Raw genomic sequence first — 22,037 nt, 5'->3', positions numbered from 1 at the left:
TTAAAATTTGAACAAATTAAACCTTCAAAAGCAACCGAGACTGGATAACTTTTAACTGCTTTTCTTTATTATGATAGAGGTACAGTCCTCCCAGGGCGGTTCCTAGCCATTTGGGTGCCCTATGCAGCCCCAGACCTCCCCCAGGGTCTGGGAGGCAGGAGCTCTGGGGATCCACTTTTGGGGGCCCCACAAGCCCAGAATGGCCTGGGGGATTAGCAGGGGGCCGGGAGCAGCCCACTTTGCTCCCCTCACCCTGGCCCCAGCCTGTCGCTCGGGGGAAGAGATCCCCACCACCACTCAGCAGCAGCGCAGGAAGCGGAACAGCCGGCCCCAGCCCGCTTTACTCCACCAGCTCCCAGCCGCGGTGCTCTGCTTCCTACCACTGGTGAGAGCCGGGCGCAGTCGTCTCCCCAACCCAAGCCATATGGCTGGGACCAGGGCAAGGGAAGCGGAGCGGGCTGGGGCCGTGTCTCTCTGCTTCCTGCTGCTGGTGAGTGCGGGGTCATTGGGGGAATGGGGGTGGGCCGGGGAGGGAGCGGGGGGAAGGGTAAGAGGCAGGGTGGAGGGAGTTGTCTGGGGCCCCACGCCCCCCCCCTCTGCCCCCAGGGATGGCCCTGCCTGTTGCAGGGGGGCCGGCCGAGGGATAGGGCTGGTGCTGCCGCGTATGCAGCACACAGCTGCCTAGGGCACCATGAAATTTGGGGCAATTTGGTGCTGCAAATTTCGTGGTGCCCTAAGCAGCTGCGTATGCCTGAGGACGGCCCTGAGTCCTCCACTGAACACTCTTGCAGATCTCTGTTTTTCTGTACTCTATCTAGTATGCATGCAAGAGTTGAATTCTTAGGATTATGCTGTAATGCCGGGGTCGGCAACCTTTCAGCAGTGCTGTGCCGAGTCTTCATTTATTCACTCTAATTTAAGGTTTCACGTGCCAGTAATACATTTTAACGTTTTTAGAAGGTCTCTTTCTATAAGTCTATATTATATAACTAAACTATTGTAAGTAAAGTAAACAAGGTTTTCAAAATGTTTAAAAAGTGTCATTTAAAATTAAATTAAAATGCTGATCTTACTATGCCAGCCTGCTCAGCTCACTGCCAGCCTGGGGTTCTGTTCACCTAGGCTGGCAGCGGGCTGAGCAGGGCCTGCGGCCGGGACCCCAGACCTGGGTGGGGGGTGGTTTCAGGGGTCAGGGCCGAGGGCTGGGGTGGGGTGGGATTCAGGGATCAGGGCAGAGGGCTGGGGTGTGTGAGGGTGCAGGGTAGAAGGCTGAGTGTGTGGGTGGTCAAAGGTCAGAGCAGAGGGCTGGGGATGTATGGAGGGTGCAGGGTAGAAGACTGTGTGTGAGGGTTCAAAGGTCAGGGCAGAGGGCTGGGGTATGTGGGGTGCAGGGCAGAAGGCTGAGTGTGTGGGGTCAGGGCAAAAGGCTGGGTGTGGGGGGGTTCAAGGGTCAGGGCAGAGGGCTGAGGGTGTGGGGGATGCAGGGCAGAACGCTGAGTGTGGGGATGCAGGGCAGAACACTGAGTGTGGGGGGGATGCAGGGCAGAACGCTGAGTGTGGGGGGGTCAGGGCAGAGGGCTGGGGCTGTGGGAGTGCAGGGCAGAAGGTTGGGTGTGTGTTGGGGTGGCGGGGTTGAGGGCAGAAGGCTGAGTGTGTGTGTGGGGTCAGGGCAGAGGGCTGGGGGTGTGGGGGTGCAGGGCAAAATGCTGAATGTGTGTGGGGGTGCAGGGCAAAATGCTGAATGTGTGTGTGGGGGGTCAGGGCAGAGGGCTGGGGGTGTGTGTGGGGTGCAGGGCAGAAGGCTGGGTGTGTATGTGGGTGGGAGGGTTGAGGGCAGAATGCTGAGTGTGTGTGGGGGGTCAGGACAGAGGGCTGGAGGGAGTGGGGGGTGTAGGACAGAAGACAGTGTGGGGGGGATCAGGGCAGAGGGATGGGACTGTGGGAGTGCAGGGCAGAGGGCTGGGTGTGTGTGTGGGGTGCAGGGCAGAAGGCTGGGTGTGTGTGGGGTCAGGGCAGAGGGCTGGGGTGTGGGGTGCAGGGCAAAATGCTGAATGTGTGGGGGGTCTGGGCAGAGGGCTGGGTGTGTGTGTGGGGTGCAGGGCAGAAGGCTGGGTGTGTATGGGGGTGGGAGGGTTGAGGGCAGAATGCTGAGTGTGTGTGGGGGGTCAGGGCAGAGGGCTGGGGGGCATGGGGGGTGTAGGACAGAAGACAGTGTTGGGGGGGATCAGGGCAGAGGGCTGGGGTGCTCGGTTCGTAGGGGTGCTCCGAGCCCTCTGCCCTGCGCGGCTCATGGCAGGGGGCTGGAAGGGATGTGCCCTGTTCCACCCCCTTCCCCAAGGCCCCGTCCCTACCTCTCTCTGTCTCCTCTACGGAGCTGTGTACACACTGCCGCTCTTCCCCCTCCCTTTCCCCCTCACTAGGGCCATCAATTGATTGGTGCAGGGAACGAGAGGGGGTGGGGCAGGAAAGCACCACACTGGGGGAAGAAGCAGGGGAGGGGGAAGCTTGGCTGCCACAGAACCAAGCTTCTGCCTCCTGCCCCCCGCAGAGGAGAGTGGTGGGCGGTGGGGCTGAGTGGGGCTGGGAGCGTGGCAGGCAGCTGTGTGCCGCTCAAAATCGGCATGCGTGCCGTAGGTTGCCGACCCCTGCTGTAATGTTTCTCCTGCATCTTCTGTATAGTTTATTTCTGAAAAGTAGTAACTTATTTTTAAGTTTTATGGGCAAACCTAGCCCACTTAATTCTCCCAGTAGTCTCCCCTCTGCATGTGTTTTCAGTGTCACTGTCCAAAACAAGGGAACCTTGTACTATTATTGATTCTATTATAAGTAAGCATACAATTCTGTCACAGATTCCGGGACCTCCGGGACTTCTAGGGCAGAGCTGGAGTAACTCTCAGCCCCAGGGTGGCAGCCAGCCCCGGGGCAGAAGCCCCCAGAACGGTGGCCAGCCTAGGGGCATGCCAGAGCAGTGGCTGGTGTTGGGTCAGCGGGCTGGAGCAGCAATAATCAGCCCCTGCTGCAGGAGCAGCAGTGGGGCTGGAGCAGCTGCAAGCCCCAGAAGTGCTCTGTTTGTCGTCCCACAGGATATTTTAGTAAAAGTCAGGGATGGGTGGCGGGCGTCTGTGAATTTTTGTTTATTGCCCGTGACCTATCCCTGATTTTAATAAAAATACCTGTGACAGAATCTTAACCTTAACAATAAGTAAGCAGATATGGATAAAACATTTGAAAAAGTCTATGAAAACTAATAAACAAAGAAACATAGGCATGTTTGGCTGCAAGAGAGTAAAGTTAAAAATTATAAAAAATAGTATGTAAAAACAATCCCCTTTTACTCAGCAGACAAGAACTGAGTTCAGGATTCCACATTTCTCCTGGATCAGCTAATGACATCAAATCTCTTAAAAAATTCAGGAAAATGATCCCCACTGGTCTTTGTAAGGAAACTGAGAAAACGAATCCCCAAATTTGTGAATTTATTTTTTTTAGCAATAAACATATCCAAAAATCTTGAATAAAGTAACCCACATTTGTGTTATTCGTGTGCCTCAGGCAGATTGTGTATATAGAATTTTTAAACTGTGAAAAACAGACTTGCAATCCTGTTAAGCTACACCAGGAGTAGGCAACCTATGGCACCGGTGCCGCCTTCGGCATGCGAGCTGATTTTCAGTGGCACTCACACTGCCCAGGTCCTGGCCACCAGTCTGGGGGGGCTCTGCATTTTAATTTAATTTTAAATGAAGCTTCTTAAACATTTTAAAGCCCTTATTTACTTTACATACAACAAGAGTTTAGTTATATATTATAGACTTATAGAAAGAGACCTTCTAAAAACATTAAAATGTATTACTGGCACGCAAAACCTTAAATTAGAGTGAATAAATGAAGACTCGGCACACTGCTTCTGAAAGGTTGCCGACCCCTGAGCTACGCCAAGCACAGAAAAAATGACTATTTAGGACTTCTGGTCCCACTGGATCTTACTGCAAGTTTGTAAATGGGAGCTATACTACAATACAGTCCTTATGTCTATTGCCTCTTGTGTGCCAACTTCTTCACCGATAGTGTTTCACAGGGCTAGCATACCCAGTTATCAATCTATCTGTGGTGCTTTTGACTGCTTCTGAAAAGTTTAAGTAGTACATCTTGCCTCAACTCTTAATTGGGAGCCCCAGTAGAAATACCTCCAGGCTCAGGACAGAGCCTCCTTTGTAATACTGCTTATTTGTTGAGCTGTTTAAAAAACTGTTTGATTTTTGGTCAGTTGCACCAAATTTGCATAAATGAGCATCCTTAGAACCTTTTCCTACAAAAGTTTGTTTCCAAAGCCTAAATTCTTTTCAGTCTCTCAGGAGTTAAATACAATAACTGCAGAACTTTGCACAAAAATCGAAATCAATATGGAAGAGTGCCCAGCTATAGCTCAACTTGGACCCATTGCTCTTATGAGATTTGATCTCTTACAATAGCGTTCCAAGCGTCCATGCGTTTCTCTACATGTGGTCTATGGCGGATGTATGAATCTGTGGAGTTGAAAAAACTCAGTGCCTTAGAATGACTAGAGCTTGTGGTAGAAGTTCCTAATGAGTTCAACTCTCTTTCCATTTTCCACATATATTTTTTGTCCTTAAGAGAAGTATTGACAAAATGCTAGCTCAGGGTCTTTAATGCTGTCTTAACTTCTTCTCAGCTAGGATCTTTCTTATTTCCCCTACTAGCTGTCCTCTTGCATTTACATCCTTATTTATTAAGCTACCAAACATCCCTTTCTCTCTCAGGTAATGTTCCACTCTTTCACTAACAAGGGTACATACGATGACAGAATGTAGCTGTGAAAGAGGAAAGGGCCCCTTTGCAACACGTACATGGATATCAGGGCTATTGTTCTGCACAAGTCTGAATCCTTTGGTCTGACCCCAATGCTGCCCTCCATTTCTACCTAAACAAGCATGGGGTCCACAGGTTATCCTGCATGACTACTTTGTGACCAGACTATAGGTGCAGAGGACTTTGTTTGGGCCCAGCCCACTATAGTGAATTTCTTCCTTAGGGTTCATAGGTAGGTCCCTACCAAATTCATGGGCTGTTTTGGTAAATTTCACAATCATAGGATTTTAAACATCTGAAATTTCATGGTGGTGTAACCATGGGGGTCCTGACGCAAAAGGGGGTTGTGTGGGGTGGTTGCATGGATACTGTTGAGGGGATGTAGTATTGCCACCCTTACTTCTGTGCTGCTGCTGGCGGCATCACTGCCTTTGGAGCTGGTCCCCTAGACAGCAGCTGTGGAGTTTCCTGCAGCCAGGGGACGTTCCTGGAGCTGAGTCTGACCTGGCCCCGGGAGTGGATCATGCAGGGAAAGAGGAAGTTCCATCTCTTCCCAGCTAAGCCGTCACCCACCCGTAAGGCTGGCCCTGCCCCCCACATACCATGCCACCCTCACTTCTGTGCTGCTGCTGGCGTTAGCACTGCCTTCAGAACTGGGTGCCTGTTAGCAGCCACCACTCTATATACTCCAGCCACCCAGCTCTGAAGGCAGCAAAGAAGTAAGGGTGGCAATACTGTGAGCCCCCTACAACAGCCAGATTTCACAGGGGAGAGCAGATTTTATGGTCAAGAGCAGATTTCACGATCCATGATGTGTTTTTCACAACCATGAATTTCATAAGGATCATGAATCTCCAAGATTTATACAGGTGACAAGAACCCAAAAATCAGTTATCAGAAAAAGAGGCAATCTGAAATGATATTATGATATGTTTTCTAGGTATAACAGTTTCCTATAACTTCAGATGTAATTAGTGTGAATAAATGTTAGGTGACAGTACAGGTGTGTGTGATAAAGCTGACTAAAACATCCACATACATACACGTGTGGCAGTCATATCTATGCAATAAATTGCAGAACTATGTATTGTTTATCATGCACTTTTGACTGCTTGACCTGCACATTGCTCACTAATCGATCTCTGTAGGTTTTATTCTAATATTTCCAACCCCTGAGCAGACTCAAAAAGCTGTCTCAGAAATGTTTTCTTCTCTCCCTCCTATCAACATGAGGAATTAAAATTATCTTAGCCTGAGGCCCAAAACAACAATCCCCGACAAGTGATGGGGTTTTTCTGTATAAAAATATAATTAATTCAAAGTCTATCTCGTAGGACTGCAGAGCTAAAAATGGGGGCTTCATACCACTGCAAAATAGAAAGATAACCCCTTTCCTAAGGCACCCCAGGACTCCGTTCTAGCCCTGTAAGATCCTAAGATAGGAGACTTCATAGATGTAAAATATTTAAGTAATGAAAAGCTATTCTGGGTTATGTTAGTGGTTTTCATGGCTTTTTATGAGCCTTGTACAGTTGGATAAGTGGTAATTAAGACATCTGGCTTTGCAGGTGGAAGGACAAGAAAAATAGTCCAATTTTTATTAAAAAAAACAAACTTCCTGAACCATTCCACACATTGGTTTTCTGTAACAGGAAATGTAAGCAGAATGTATGATAGGTGGTATGAAGGCTTTCTACGCACATATTTGGTACCTGCATAAGTCACTCATGGCTTTGCCATTTATGAGTAATGTGATGTGACCATTCACACACGCACAGTGGCATTCACTTTTGTGTGTGATCAGTGCAAAATGTCTTTTTTATAGCATCTATGAAAAAAAACCCTGTATTTCCTAATTTATGGCACTATGCTAAATTTCTCTTGGGCCACTTACACATTATAGTGATCATCTTTGTTTATAAAATCATCTGATCCCTGATAGATTTTTTGAAAAGCTGATTTTCTGTTGCATCTGCATCTATTGGACTTGACATCTGTAAATCAAGGTGGTTATGCTGAACTGTAAATCTGAATTTGTCCCAGTATTGTTGACCAGAGAACCAGTTCTGAGTTTTAGGATTGTGAGGAAGTGTCTGCAAGTCATTGCAAAAATCTCCCCAATTAAAAACAATTCACAGAAGCATTTTACAAACCCGTTCTTATAGCTATTTTTTCCTCTTTCTCAGGGCACTTGACAATGACTCTTTAAAATAAGTGTTGTTCATCCAAAATGTAACATTCAAACAGTGTTCAGTTAAACTATTTTATAAACAGGCCACAAATTTATTTTTAGGAAAACCATGAGACCTGTATGTGCTATATAAACCCTAAAACAAAACAAAAAAGCTACCATATTAGTGGCGATTTATTAATATTCACAATTCTAAGACCAAAGGAGCTAAAAAATTTAAGTGAAGTTTGCAAAATAATATTTATGCATTACTCAATATGTACTTGTATAAATATAAAAGGGTTTACAACACTTTAAGAAAAACTCTTCTTTTAGAACTTTGACAACTCCAACACTTAAGCAAAGTTGTTATTCTAAGTACTTACCCCCGCTACCACTCCCTTCTCTGCGGCTACGCGCACTGCCATCTCTGCCAGATTTAACACGCTAGAACAACAGTGAAATAAATTTGAAGGAATATACACAAAAACCCTATTTAGCATAATTATATTAGATAGAATTGCTGAAGCTCAAAATTCAATTTACTGCTATAAACAGTAGAGAACACTAAATTGGAATTAAATTACAGTAATATTGTATTGTGCAACTAAAATCTTGTTTCTTCAGTACAAAAAGTTGCATTTAAAATCAGAGTTAAATACAATGTTTACACAGAACTAATGAAGTTCAAACGAAAAAATTCAATAAAATCTGTTCTTTCAGATAACATTTATATAAGAAGAAAAATACCTTACATGAAGTTTTGATTAGTACGGCTGAAAAAATTTTCAAGGTATCCCGCTCTACATGAGTTCAAAGTAGTATTTGCCTACTAACATCTTGTAAATCCAAGAAGTGTTTTATTATTGTAAAGATTCAAGTGGAGAGGAAGAAAATTTAGAAAGAGAAATATTTACCCCACAGGTCTTAAATTTCTAATATTTGGCACAGCACTGTATGTCAGGAAAAAAGTTAATTTAATTTGTCGTTGAGTGCTAAATCTAACATGAAGGCAATGGTAAATATTATAAAAACTATGTTTAAAAAGTCAACTTTCTTGGAATGAGGAAAGGACCACAAACACCTTCCAGCTGTGTTATTTTTAGGATTATTTAAAAATGTTACTGTTATTTTGTCCAAGCAATACCTCTGTATTGCACGATTGATTGGGCCTCTGATTTCGTAATCCCAATATTCAGATGCATATATCTTGTCAATTACAGAAAATGTACATCTTAATAAGGAGCTTTTTGATGGACAGTTGCAAAGATTCAATATTTAGAGCCTCCATCTGTTAATTTATTTTTTAAAAAGTTCTATCTAAATTCAGTGTATAAAATTAAGAGCCTGTTTAAAAAAGATGTGTGGACTATATAGGCCTTTGGTTGAAAACGTAGATCATGTGACATAAAATGACTCTCCTAAGCAGTTTATTTTAGTATTAGTTGAAATTGTTTAGCTAAGTGGAGATTCAGTAATAACAAGTTAGCTGAGGTTCTTTAAAGCCTTAACATTTTAGGACCTGATCCTGGAAACATGATGTACATATTTAACTTGAAAGCATGAAGTATAATCTAGTTAAATTCCAGTGAAGGGAGTAATCCCTTTGAACTCAGTGTGACTACACACATGAAGTTAAGCATCTGCATGACTGTTTGCAGGATTGAGGCCTTTGCCATCATCTATTCTATAAATACAACAGTGTCTGGTGGATTATTTATTACCTCCATCACGACCAATCTTCTCAAAGTACCCTAAAGATGTATGTAAATTCACATGCAAAGGGTCTAGTTTTACTTTGTGCATGGTTTTTATTATTTGATTTTAATTTATCTTGACCTCCAGTTAATGGTTGCATCATGTATAACTGAAAACATAAAGGCACTTAAAAAATTCTGGAGACTGAGCAGCTGCAAAATGATCCTAACAGTCTCTAAATGGTATGTACTGTATAACATACAAAGTGCGGGCACATGCATTCCAACTTCATACCCACAGCACTGTGTAAAGCTCTTGAGTATTTCAAACATAAGGGCAAATTTAAAAGGAAAAACTGAAAATGAAGGTAGTGGGTCTAATGTGGAACAAGTAGGTTCTATGTGCTGGCGTTTCATTTGTGAAAACGCAAGATCAAATTCTCTAATGGCTCACAAGTGGAAATGAGTTTGTTTTACATCCTATTCCCACATGGATGACAGAATCATTTTTGGCACAACTGGCAGCCTCTGGTCAAGAGAGGCCCAGGACTGGAAGAGCAGAAATGTGTTGCATATTAGAACTGAGAGGCACTGAGGAAAATCATATGGTGTCTGTACATATTATCCCTGGTTCACATCACAGCTTATCAGACGCTCATTTTCAGTCATTAAATTCACGTAGAGAAATAAATATACAATGCTACTACCTGTATTTGAACCAATGCCAATAAGGTTTTGTGAATTTGTGTACCAGTACCAGTGTGTGTGCATCTCTTTTAAATGAAATACCAGGGAAATGTTAATGCACTAAGGAATATTCAGGTGAATATTCACCTACCCCACAGATGTTTCCAGATCTCTGGCTGGATACTTTTAAATGCTTGTCTACACTTGGAAATTTACAGAAATAGTTATTCTAGAATAGTTATTTTGATATAAGCCCCCATGTGGACACTCTTATTACAGAATAAGAGTGGCCACATAGGAGTTTTCCAGAATAGCTATTTTGGTAAATTTCCAAATGTAGACAAGATCTTAGTAAGACTTACTGAAAATCAGGGCATATTCCACAAATATTTAATTATCTATTTACTGCCTCACCACTTGGCACAATAGTAAAGAGATCATGGCTTGGCCTGAAATATTGAGGAAGGGAAACTGAGTTTAATTGCTGTTGAAAACAGAGAGCAATAACTGACCTGCGCCTTTCTTTGCAGACTGAAATCAGTATTTGGCAGGGAAACATAAGGGGTGATTTTTATAATTTTTGAGCTACAGAACTCAACCTCTAACAACTGGAGAGGCACAAAGTGAATCATAGTGTGAGACCCTTATTTTGCATTGCAATGCTGGTGTTATGAAAGAATATGTAGGAATGATGCATTGTTGTGATTAACATAACATTCCACTCATCTGCAAATTAGCCTCTCCAAATTATGGTTAATTTACCATAGCTGTATAAAATTACTGTATTAGAGTTTGTGCTTCTATATACCTATGTTGTGATTAAATGGAGAAGGATAGTATTCGGCACCTAGTCCCTGGACTTTCAGTGATTAATGTATCAAGTCAAAATGAAATATTACATTTTTAACATCAATGAGATATTACTATAATCTTAAACAACTAAGTTAAACAATCTAATTGTTTAAATATTTTCACTAGTAGTTTAATGCACAGAAGTAGTAAGTGTTCAAAAGTGCCCAGAAAACTCAGGTTCACATCATCAAGTAAAGACGTTAAAAACAAACAAAAACAGTATTTGTATACAAAGTGTGAATATTTTTTTAAAAAAGGAAAAAGATGCTTTTCTTACATTTCTTAATATTTGCAGGCCTATGCTGCATAAGTAAGAACTCAGGAAAAAGTAGTGCTGATATTGTATACAAGTGAGTAACTACCTCTACAACCCCAGGGACCTCTGCCCTCCAATTAAAAATTAATCCAGTTTTTATACAAGTTTAGTTTCTGACCTTTCCTGAGTAGAGTTTACCAGTTATTTCATGTTGTGGCAAAGTGAGTGTGTTTGTAATGTGGACCATTACCCACTAGAGATAAAGCAGAACCAATTTAACTCATTTCAGTGAGAACCTCTTGGAGTTGTAATCTGAAAAGGTAATGTTTTATCTGCTTAGCTGTTTCGTTACTAATGTCATAGTGGGGTGGCAGCACCACCAAAGTTAAGGCTGAGCCTTGCTTACTGTTTAGCAGTCAATTTTCCTAAATGCATTAAGTCCCACATGCTTCGGGAAATTGTCTTCAAAACTGTTATGTTGCAACAGGGGTTGTGGTAGAGTTTGTGGTGCAAATATGGGGCCATATGATTGAGGAGTTCCCAATAACTAGGGCCCTACCAAATTCACGGCCATGAAAAACTCGTCACAGACTGTGAAATCTGATCTTTTACCCTATACTATACAGATTTCACAGGGAGACCAGCGTTTCTCAAACTGGGGATCCTGACCCAAAAGGGAGTTGCAGGGGGGTCGCAAGGTTATTTTAGGGGGAGTTGCGGTATTGCCACCCTTACTTCTGCACTGCCTTCAGAGCTGGGTGGTTGGAAAGCGGCAGCTGTTGGCCAGGCACTCAGCTCTGAAGGCAGCGCTGCGCCCGCAGCAGTGCAGAAGTAAGGGTGGCAATACCATACCATGCGACCCTTACTTCTGTGCTGCTGCTGGCGGTGGCTCTGCCTTCAGAGCTGGGATTCCAGCCAGCAGCCGCTGCTCTCCAGCTGCTCACTCTGAAGGCAGAGCCTCCGCCAGCAGCAGTGCAGAAGTAAGGGTAGGAGTACTGCAACACCCCAATAACCTTGTGACCCTCCAAAATTCCTTTTTGGGTCAGGACCCTTACAATACTTTGAAATTTCAGATTTAAATAGCTGTAATCGTGAAATCTACAATTTTTAAAATCCCATGACCATGAAATTGACTAAAATTGACTGTGAATTTGGTAGGGCTCTACCAATAACCATTCCCCACATTATGAGCTTCTTTACATTTTCAATATGCAGTGAAATATATGTAGCTAGTGAGATTACCTTGAATACTAGTATGACACGAGGGGCCAGGAAATATTTCTTGGAGTAAATTTGGAGTCATTTATCAAGAAGTTTCTCAGATACAGCCCTCTCCCCCAATAAGGAGCTGATTTTAGTATTCAATTTGCTCTAAAGTCCATGTACATAATAAGATTGTCTTGAAACCTGGTATTCCATGACTGGGCTTGCGGTAGATTTTGAAGTAGAAGGGGGAGGGGAGGAGAATACATATTGAAATGAATGGGTCAGATCACACCACTTAAGAGCTGTTGTCAGGCTGTATTCATCTCCATGAGGTGTTTGGATTCACCTGAAAACATTCCCTTGAGATGAATGAGTCACTTCACATCTTTGCAATCCTCCTATGCTGCAGAGGGTTGTGCAGAACCCCTTCTCCCTATGATAGTCCCAAAAGTGGAGTACAGACTTTGGGGCTCTCTCTCATCCTTGCTATCACCATCTGGTAGATGTGCTCTTCACAGGCTTTTGTTTATCACCTTCCTACCTGCCCTTGATCCTACTGGGGAGCACAATGGAGGGCAGAGCTGGTAGCTGAGTGACAGTGAGGTAGTCCCAGTAAGCTGTCTTGTGCCCCCCGTCATGCCTCCTTCACTACTACCACTTCCTCAAAGCCAAGGGAAATTCACTGCCCAAAAACTTCATTAAGGCAAAATGATAAAGTTGACTAGATGTGCCTTGTACCTTACAGAATGCACCTATATTTAAACCTCTGAAAACCAAAGAATCCAAGAGTTATGGCAAAACCAACTTAAACATCTGTAAACCAGGAAGTGAACGTTCACTCTAGCTAGGCTAAAGTATTATAGCAAATATTATTTTACTATTCATTGTGCTAGGCAGTGAAGCTACATAATGAAAATGAAAAAAAAATCCACTTTTCATAGGAGAAAACAAACATACCTGTTCCCTTATTTCTTTTAGTTTTTCTACTCTCTTGAGCTTTGTCACATATTCTTGAACTTCTTTCAGCCCCATATCTGTGCACAGACGAACTAAGAACCGTAGACCTAATTGTACATTAAAAATATATTTAGAAAAGGGCTTGAAAGCAGGTGAAAAAATAGCAGTATGTTTAACCTAGTAAAACTGAATTTATAGAGTAGCAGCATGGTCTTCTGGACATAGCAAAGGACTGAGGATCAGGGGTTCCTGCTTTCTAATACCAGCAACTCAGATTGGAATCTTATGCAAGCAATTTTAACTTTTCTGTGATTGACTGTAGAATGGTTAATAATACCTAAGGGGTGTTGTGAAATTTAGTTACTTAGTTTTTGTGAAATGCTTTGAAAAAAAAAAAGCATTATACATATGCTAAACTGTTATCGCAAAACCATTCCCCAATAGCATTTTATTGAAAATAAGTCATCAATGCCAATGAGCTGAAAAGAATGGACACTAGCATAGTTACATTTTCTAATTACTCCAGTGCTGAGTCAGCACTTCAGATGCATGGTGGGTGGCCTTTTAGCTCCTACGTTAATATCAATCTCTATAGAGTTCAAAAATTGATATGAAGGCTAAATGTGACTATGGTTGTCTATGCTATGGAGACTATGGCTATGTCTACACCACAGACTTTACAGCAGCACACCTGTACTGCTGCAGCTGCGCTGCTGTAAGGTCTCCTGTGTAGCCACTTCATGCCGATGGAGAGAACTCTCCTGTTTGCATAATTAAACCACCCCCAACGAGCAGCAGCAGCTATGTCTGCGGGAGAGCATCTTCCGCCAACATACCGGCTCATTTGTCGGTGAAACTTATGTCAGTCAAGGGTGTGCTTTTTCACACCCCTGACTGACAAAAGTTTTACCGACAAAAGTGCTAGTGTAGAGATAGCTATGCTGGTATAGGCTATGCTGGCACAGCACCATAGTGCAGACGCAGCCTACACTGACAGAAGGAGTTTTTCTGTCGCTGTAGGAACATCACTTCCCTCAACAAAGCCCTCTTCCATTGACATAGCTGTATGTACACTGGGGGTTTTGTCAGAATAGCTATGCCAGTCAGAGGTGTGGTTTTTTCACACCCCTGACGGATGTAACTATGCTGATATAACTTTTCAGGGTAGACCAGGCTTATATGATAAAATAGGAAGAACTTAGGGGAAGAGAGAACTCCTTTGAGACACAGTCCCTAATTTGGAAAAGAGCTGCCACTGTCTCTGCGTGCCCAGCAGCATGGAATGACACCTATCTAAATACGATGCTAAACTATCAATAACCAGTAAACAGAAGAAAACCTCAACAACTAGTTAAAAGGTGATTTAACAACAGCTGATGAAGCACAGGGAGATGAGAGAGCTTCTGACTCATTGGCTTTAGAAATTAATAGAACAGTGGAATGATGAACAGTGACTACTTTCCTAGTAGTTCTGTACTGCATCCTCAGTGTCATGGATTTGTGCCGGCAATGTTCAAAGAATGTTAGAATTACTGAAAGATTTTCAAAATAGTCCACTCCTTTGATTCACACACTACAAATATTAACATGCCTTATTTTTTTTTACCTATAGATCTTAAAGTGAGAAACCATTTTGCAAAATTTGTGTTGCCATTGTTGACAAGTAAGGCAAAAGTTTTGTTTTTCTACTACAGTAGACCTCTGTAAAGCCTACTCTTCAAGAGAATTTAGGAAACTTGGTAAAATTACTAGTAGCTGAAAAAAATGCTGCAAGTCTACTTTTAAAATATAGTAAATGTTCTGCCTTAAATTGTTTAAAAATGTAATTCTGGTAAGTGGCAAACGGACTGTTGTAGTACTGAGGTTTTAAACAATAAGTGAGGTCATGGGGCTGCTACAGCAACATAGAGCAATGGTTCCCAAACCATGCTCTGTGATGCTCTTCGATTCACCCACAGAGCTGCTTCTGCCACTGGTGAAGCATCTATCAGTCTTCATGAAGTGATGTTTCCTGTTACCATGTATCCCCAGTTTGGCACTCTCTAAGGGTTTCCAGAGACTACTTGAACAACTAAATTTAAAAAAAAATGCTTCATGCCTTTTTGGGATACTTGGTTTTGGTAAAACTTTTAACCACAGTAAGATATGTAGACTATAAAATGGAAGGATGGCAAACACAAGAAGAGAAACAATCTTGTCTGGGGAGATGACAGTAGTAGGGTTTACAGGTAACAACGGATGTTTTTGTAAGTACACACACAGAACTTAAAGGGTTGGTCTACACTGAGAACTTATTGGCATAGCTACATCTCTCAGAGGTGACAAATCCACTCCCCAGAGATACACAGCTATGCTGATCTAACCCCTGGTGTAGACAGCACTAGGTCGATGGAAGAATTCTGTCGACCTAACTACTGACTCTCAGGCTAAGGGTTACACTACACACTTCCTTCAGTATAACTATGGGTACGTCCATACTACCCGCCCAGGTCGGCGGGTAGCGATCGACTTCCCGGAGTTCAATATATTGCGTCTCATCTAGACACGATATATCGAACTCTGAACGCGCTCCCGTCGACTCTGGAACTCCACCACCGCAAACGGCAGTGGCGGAGTCGACGGGGGGAGCCGCGGACTTCGATCCCGCGCCGTGAGGACGGGTAAGTACTTCGAACTAAGGTACTTCGAGTTCAGCTACGCTATTCGCGTAGCTGAACTTGCGTACCTTAGTTCGAACCCCCCCCCCCAGTGTAGACCAGGCCTATGTCACTCAGGGGTGTGAAAAATCCACACCCCTGAGCAATGTAATTATACTGACCATAATCCCCATGTAGACAGTGCTATGTCAGCGGGAGAGCTTCTCCCACTGACATAGCTATCACCTCTCATGGAGGTGGAGTTATTAAATCATCTTCACCAGAAGTGTTACAATGGCCATAAGGGAGGTGGATAACCTATACTGATAGGAGAACTCCTCCCATCAGCATAGGTAGCATCTACATTCAAGCACTACAACAGAACAGCTGCAGCTGTGCCACGGTAGTGGTTTAAGTGTAGACATACCTGGAAGAGTACATAAACAGCACAGTTATAAAACTGCAGGAAGAAGATAGGAGGGAGGAAGGAAGTCAGTAAGCAAGTTTATTTCCATCTTCTTTCCTCAATATTGCCCTAGTATTACTTTAGTCAAGCCCTAGAGTTAACACAAGGAATGTGAAGAATTAGTATTGGGAAAGAAGGTAGTCTGTGAGAATATTTTCTATTTTTAAAATACTTACATAATATGAATTACTAATAGATATATTCAATATAGCGTAGAGTTTCCTTTACCTTGAAAGCTGCACCACTCAATGAAACAACTTACATTCAACATTCTCTGGAAATTTTCTGTGTATCTCCTTATATGTATCTAGAGCTTTTTGGTAGTTACCTGCAAACAAAATAAACAACATCACACACACAAGCATGTACAATGGCACAGTATCAGACCAGAAACTGATGTGACTCGGTACCTTCCAGCTTTTTTCAGCTGCTTTATTTTTAAGAGTATGTGGTTTAATAATCCTAGATCACAACTGATGCAGTTAAAGTTGGCATTCTTTAATTATTACCTGACTATAATAATTAAAACCGGTTGTGTGCAGCTGAAAAAAAATTCAAATGTGTTTTTTTTAAAATGATGGGTGGGGGCTCAAACTGAATTGGAATGTGCTGGTAGGACATACTGGGGATTTTCCCAGCATATCTAATGAACATAATGGTGGCCAAGCTGTCTTGCTCCTTTGCTGGGAAAGCTCTTCTGTGCTGGATTTTGGTTGGGTGCTGACTTTATCTTTCAATTCACATGGTCACCCAGCTTTTACCCCCCCATCCCACAGAATCAGGTAACTGGGCAAACAACATAAGAAAATCTGCAAATTTGTCATTCAGATCTTCTGTGTAAGGCTCTAAAGGAGCAAGGGAAAGAGTGGGAACAATAGGACAGCATGAAAGAAAAATATTATTTATTAAAATATCTTAAGTGTGTTTTGGTGCTGAACAATACAAAGAGGAAGACACGGTTTCTGTCCCAGTGTGGTTATGATCAATAGCAGATTCAGACTGTAGAATCCCAGTTATAAAATTCAGCAGGTGAGAGCTCAGTCTTGAAGTGGCAATGTGTATTCTGTTTGTACAATTTAAATTTTCAATTTTTTTTTAATATCTAGAAATTGTACCCACTACATATATTGTAAATGTGGTCTGTTCAGCTGAGCAACTCTAGAAATTCTTCCTACTGGGCTATTGTTACATCATATGGTGCTCTGACATAAATCAAATACAATATGACTATTTACACTACTTTGGCCTGTTCTCTTTACTTGCACATGACTGCTCCACTCATAAGTACAAGACAGTACAAAGAGGAGTAACTAAATCCAGGACTTCAAGGAAGGTAATGCTTTGTTATACAGAATTAGAACCAAGAACTCATCGTGCAGATGTACAAAAGATCAGTAGATAAAAATTCAAAATATATAAAGTTAAAAAATACCAATTATAAAAAAAATCACAGAACAAGTAGAGACACTTACCACTTCTTCTGTAACAACTAGCAACCATCAATTGCCATTTTACTTGTGTTGGTCTATGTATAAATAAATAAAAACATTTAGTATACAGAACTAGCAAATGATGAAATAGATGAATTGTTCTGTGAAGTTCAAAGTATTGGTGTACATCCACTATTAAACCAGTCTCACAAAATTCTACTTGTCGGCTCACTCAGGGTGAATCCTTTCTAGGAAGTGCACATAAACTAATCACATTTTTTCATTATTAGCAAGTTAAAAAAGATATAGCTATGTGTGGGCTGGTAAGCTGCCATGGCAATTCTTCAAAGCTGACGGAAACCATATGTGGAAAGTTCTTTGGACTGTATAGTCCTGTCTGATTGTTAATATGTCCTAGAAAATATTGCATTCTAACAATTTGTAGGGAGGCTTCTCTAGTGGAAATCTAGCATTTTTCTTTACCTTCCTGGCTGTATTGTTCATCCATTATTTATTTATTTTTTTTGTTCAACCACAGGTCAAGCCAATTTGACCTCCAAACAATTTCTCTGTTTGCAGTCTAGTGTTCTGCAAAATAAGCTTATGTAAGACAAGTCTGCTGCATATTTCTCAGTTGCAGCACATGTGTGTGCCTGCTGCACACAGCAATGGAATCCAAGTGAGCACCTAACACACTTCCATTGTAATAAAAATTATTAGTAGGCAACTTGGTATGAAAATCCTACATTTTTATGGCACAGAATTAAGCTCCACAACTCCTACTACTGTTTGAATTGCTTATGTTGCTAAAATTTGCCCCTGCAAGATTCTCAAAAATACAATTCTCAATTCATTTCAAAATACATCTTAAAATGCAAGTTAAAGGGGGTGATTTAAATATAAAATATCACTGAATGATTGGAATTAATATTCCACTAAAACAGAATTGAGAACTGGGGATCGGGGTTGAGGCAATACACAAAGTTTCATGAATTGAGTGGTTAGAGAATTAGGCCTTAAATGTTTAGGTCTGTGCCAGAAGAAGATTATGAAATCAGTATGATTTTTTTCTAGTTTCAGCTGTGTTCTTTTTAGTGTTTTAAAATTGGCTAAGAGTGCCAACATATGTGATCCAAGAGCCTGACTGCATTACAAATTTTTAAGGGGTTGGCAGCTTCACTGAACAGCATGATAGCAAGTATTTAAATCAGTGTTTCACAAATATTTTCACTGGTTTGTCTCCATTTTTTAAAGCCATTTATTTTATAAAGTAACCAATGGGTTGGGAATTTCCTGGTAGTAAATGACCAGTTGGAGAAATTGAGGCCTGAGGCAAACAACAATACTTCAGTTACCAAGCAATGTCCAATGCTGAAGATACCATTTTGATTAACATTGTTTCCTTCCCCTCTTTCTGTGTCTGTTGTGTCTAGAGCTGCATGCTGCTGCTGCTGCTGCATTTGTTTTTGTTTACAGTACCAATCCCTTCCTTACAATTAATAACAAACACAGTAACCAGTGGGAAAGCAGAACTTTTTGAGCATTTTACTAGAATTTAATTTCAATTATTATATTTTTAGACTTTCTATATAGTAGTATATGTTAGTAAATGAGGCTTTAAATACAAGGACCTTCCCATGTGGACCTGACTGCAAGGACAAAAGGGATAATGGAATAGTTCTATAAATTACTTTAACTATTCATTTCCATATTTAATGTTTGGGATTCTTTTGTAATTTTCTTGTTATAAAGTTTGTAGAAGAGTCATATAAATATACTGTCTCAATCTTAACTAAAAGATGAAAGGTTTTTGCTGTTGACTTCCATTATTATTTGTAAAGGAAAAGTTAAGTTGACAGATGGTTCTTGTATGTCATCTTGGAGATGGTGAGATTTGAGGTCATTCTGGTCTCATGAGGAAGGAAGTACACAACAGTAGTGGGCCAGCCAAGAAAGCTGTCTCCATTTCTCATGAATTGTGGAGCTATGGTGGACGTCCTAGTCATGGGGATAAAGGTGGTCGTTAGGTAGCTGAGGGTATGTCTACACTACGAAATTAGGCTGATTTTATAGAAGTCAATTTTTAGAAATCGATTTTATGCAGTTGATTCCGTATATCCACACTAAGCGCATTAAGTAGGTGGAGTGCGTCCTCACTACCGTGGGCTAGTATTGACTTACGGAGTGGTGCACTGTGGGTAGCTATCCCACAGTTTCCGCAGTTTCTGCCGCCCACTGGAATTCTGGGTTAAGCTCCCAATGCCTGATGGGGCAAAAACATTGTCGCGGGTGGTTTTGGGTACATGTCGTCAGTAGCCCCTCCCTCCGTGAAAGCAACATCAGACAATCATTTTGCGCCTTTTTTTTCATAGGCAGACACCATACCACGGCAAGCATGGAGCCAGCTCAGCTCAGCGTCACTGCTACTGTCGTGTCCTGGGTGCTGCTGTCAGCAGACAGTAGAGTAGGACTGCTAACTATCATCATCCACAGCTTCTGCTGCAACTCTGCTCTCCTGCTCTTGTAAATGAGCTCAGTCTCAATAGCAAATTTCTCCAAGTTGTCAGAAATCTGTGCGGTGCTAACTGTCATCATCCACCGCTTCCGCTGCAACTCTGCTCTCCTGTTTTCCTGCAGATGCCATACCACGGCAAGCATGGAGCCCACTCAGCTCACCGTCACCACTGCTGTTATGAGCATAGTAAACACCTCGTGCATTATTCTTGAGTATATGCAGAACTGGGTTAAGAGACACCAGCATGACGAGGATTTTGATGAGGACATGGACATAGATGTTCCTGAAAGCACAGGTTGTGGCAATTGAGACATGATGGCGGCACTGGGGCTGGTTGATACAGTGGAATGCCGATTCTGGGCCAGGCAAACAAGCACAGACTGGTGGGACCGCATAGTATTGCAGGTATGGGATGATTCACAGTGGCTGTAAAGCTTTCACATGCATAAGGCCACTTTCCTGGAACTCTGTGAGTTGCTTTCCCCCACCCTGAAGCACAGGAATACCAAGATGAGAGTTGCCCTGACAGTTGAGAAGTGAGTGGTGATAGCCCTGTGGAAGCTTGCAATGTCTGACTGCTACCAGTCAGTCAGGAATCAATTTGGAGTGGGCAAATCTACTGTGGGGGCTGCTGTGATCCAAGTAGCCAATGCAATCGTTGACGTTCTGTTATCAAGGGCAGTGACTCTGGGAAATGTGCAGGTCATAGTGGATGAATCATAGAATCAGGGTTGGAAGGGACCTCAGGAGGTCATTTAGTCCAACCCCCTGCTCAAAGCAGGACCAATTCCCAGACAGATTTTTGCCCCAGATCCCTAAATGGCCCCCTCAAGTACTGAACTCACAACCCTGGGTTTAGCAGGCGAATGCTCAAGCCACTGAGCTATCCCTCCCCACCATTGCTGCAATGGGGTTTCCTAACCGTGGTGGGGTGATAGACGGAATGCGTATCCCCATCTTGGCACCGGACCACCTTGCCAACCAGTACATAAACCACAAGGGGTACTTCTCAATGGTGCTGCAAGCACTGGTGGATCACAAGGGACATTTCACCAACATCAACGTGGAATGGCCGGGAAAGGTGCACGATGCTCACATCTTTGACGTTCACAGCTTTGAACTCCAGGCTGTTCGAGCAGCTGCAAGAAAAGACTTACTTCCCAGACCAGAAAATTACCATTGGGGATGTTGAAATGACAATAGTTATCCTTGGGGACCCAGCCTACCCTTTGCTCCCAGGGCTCATGAAGCCTTACACAGGCAGCCTGGACAGTAGTAAGGAGCAGGTCAACTATAGGCTGAGCAAGTGCAGAATGGTGGTAGAATGTGCCTTTAGACGTTTAAAAGCTCACTGGCGCTGTTTGCTGACTAGGTCAGATCTCAGCGCAACCAACATTTCTATTGTCATTGCTGCTTGCTGTGTGCTCCATAATATCTGTGAGAGTAAGTGGGAGACATTTATGACAGGGTGGGAGGTTGAGGCAAATTGCCTGGCGTCTGATTATGAGCAGCCAGACACCAGGGCGATTAGAAGAGCACAGCTAGGCACGCTGTGCATCAGAGAGGCTTTGAAAACCAGTTTCATGACTGGCCAGGCTTCAGTGTGACAGTTGTGTGTGTTTCTCCTTGATGCAAAACTGCCCCCTTTGTTGATTTTAATTCCCTGTAAGCCAACCACCCTCTCCCCTTCAAAATAAAGTAGCTATTGTTCTGAAACCATGCATTCTTCCTTTAATAATTAAAAGAAATTAGATAATGGACAAGGTAGCACGGGTGGGGTGGCAGAAGAGGGAAGGACAAGGCCACATTGTTTATTGTAGCCACACTACAAATCAAACTGCTTGAATGACAGTCTTCTGTTGCTTGGGCCATCCTCTGGAGTGGGGTGGCTGGGTGCCTGGAGCCTTCTCTCCCCCCGTGTTCTTGGGCGTCTGGATGAGGAGGCTATGGAACATGGGGAGGAGGGTAGGCGATTATACAGTGGATGCAGCTGGGGTCTGTGCTCTTGTTGGCTTTCCTGCAGCTCCAACACACGCTTCATCATGTCCATTTGCTACCTCAACAGACGCTTCGGCATGTCCGTTTGCTCCCCCATTAGCCTCAGCATTGCGTCCTGCCTCTGCTCTTCACGCTCACTCAATTCTTTCCTGGCCTATCGATGGAACGGGGTTGGTTGTGTGAGCGCGGTCATTTTAAAATCGACCTAACGTGGCTAAATTCGACCTAACCCCGTAGTGTAGACCAGGCCTGAGTGTGTTGGAGATCAGCAACATGATCTTGAATTGGATCAGATAATCAATGGGGAGCCAAAGTCTCAATACAAGGGTTATATAGT

The 22,037-nt window shown here is 42.8% G+C and overlaps 1 protein-coding gene across 1 annotated transcript in view; it reads right to left on the bottom strand.

Annotated features, from left to right (window-relative positions):
* Nucleotides 1–22,037, bottom strand: part of IFT88 (intraflagellar transport 88) — an 81,536-nt gene that overhangs the window by 11,144 nt on the left and 48,355 nt on the right. Inside the window, exons 21-24 of the mRNA XM_039527307.1 lie at nucleotides 17,230–17,282; nucleotides 16,020–16,085; nucleotides 12,656–12,762; nucleotides 7,387–7,447 (exon numbers count right to left, since the gene is read on the bottom strand). Of these exons, the coding sequence (XP_039383241.1) occupies nucleotides 7,387–7,447; nucleotides 12,656–12,762; nucleotides 16,020–16,085; nucleotides 17,230–17,282 (287 nt within the window). The remainder of the gene's footprint in view (nucleotides 1–7,386; nucleotides 7,448–12,655; nucleotides 12,763–16,019; nucleotides 16,086–17,229; nucleotides 17,283–22,037) is intronic.

This window comes from Mauremys reevesii, linkage group 1 (assembly GCF_016161935.1).
Source record: "Mauremys reevesii isolate NIE-2019 linkage group 1, ASM1616193v1, whole genome shotgun sequence".
Lineage (NCBI taxonomy): Eukaryota > Metazoa > Chordata > Testudines > Geoemydidae > Mauremys > Mauremys reevesii.
The sequence above is the reverse complement of the archived record's forward strand: the minus strand, read 5'-3'. Positions and strand labels throughout refer to the sequence as shown.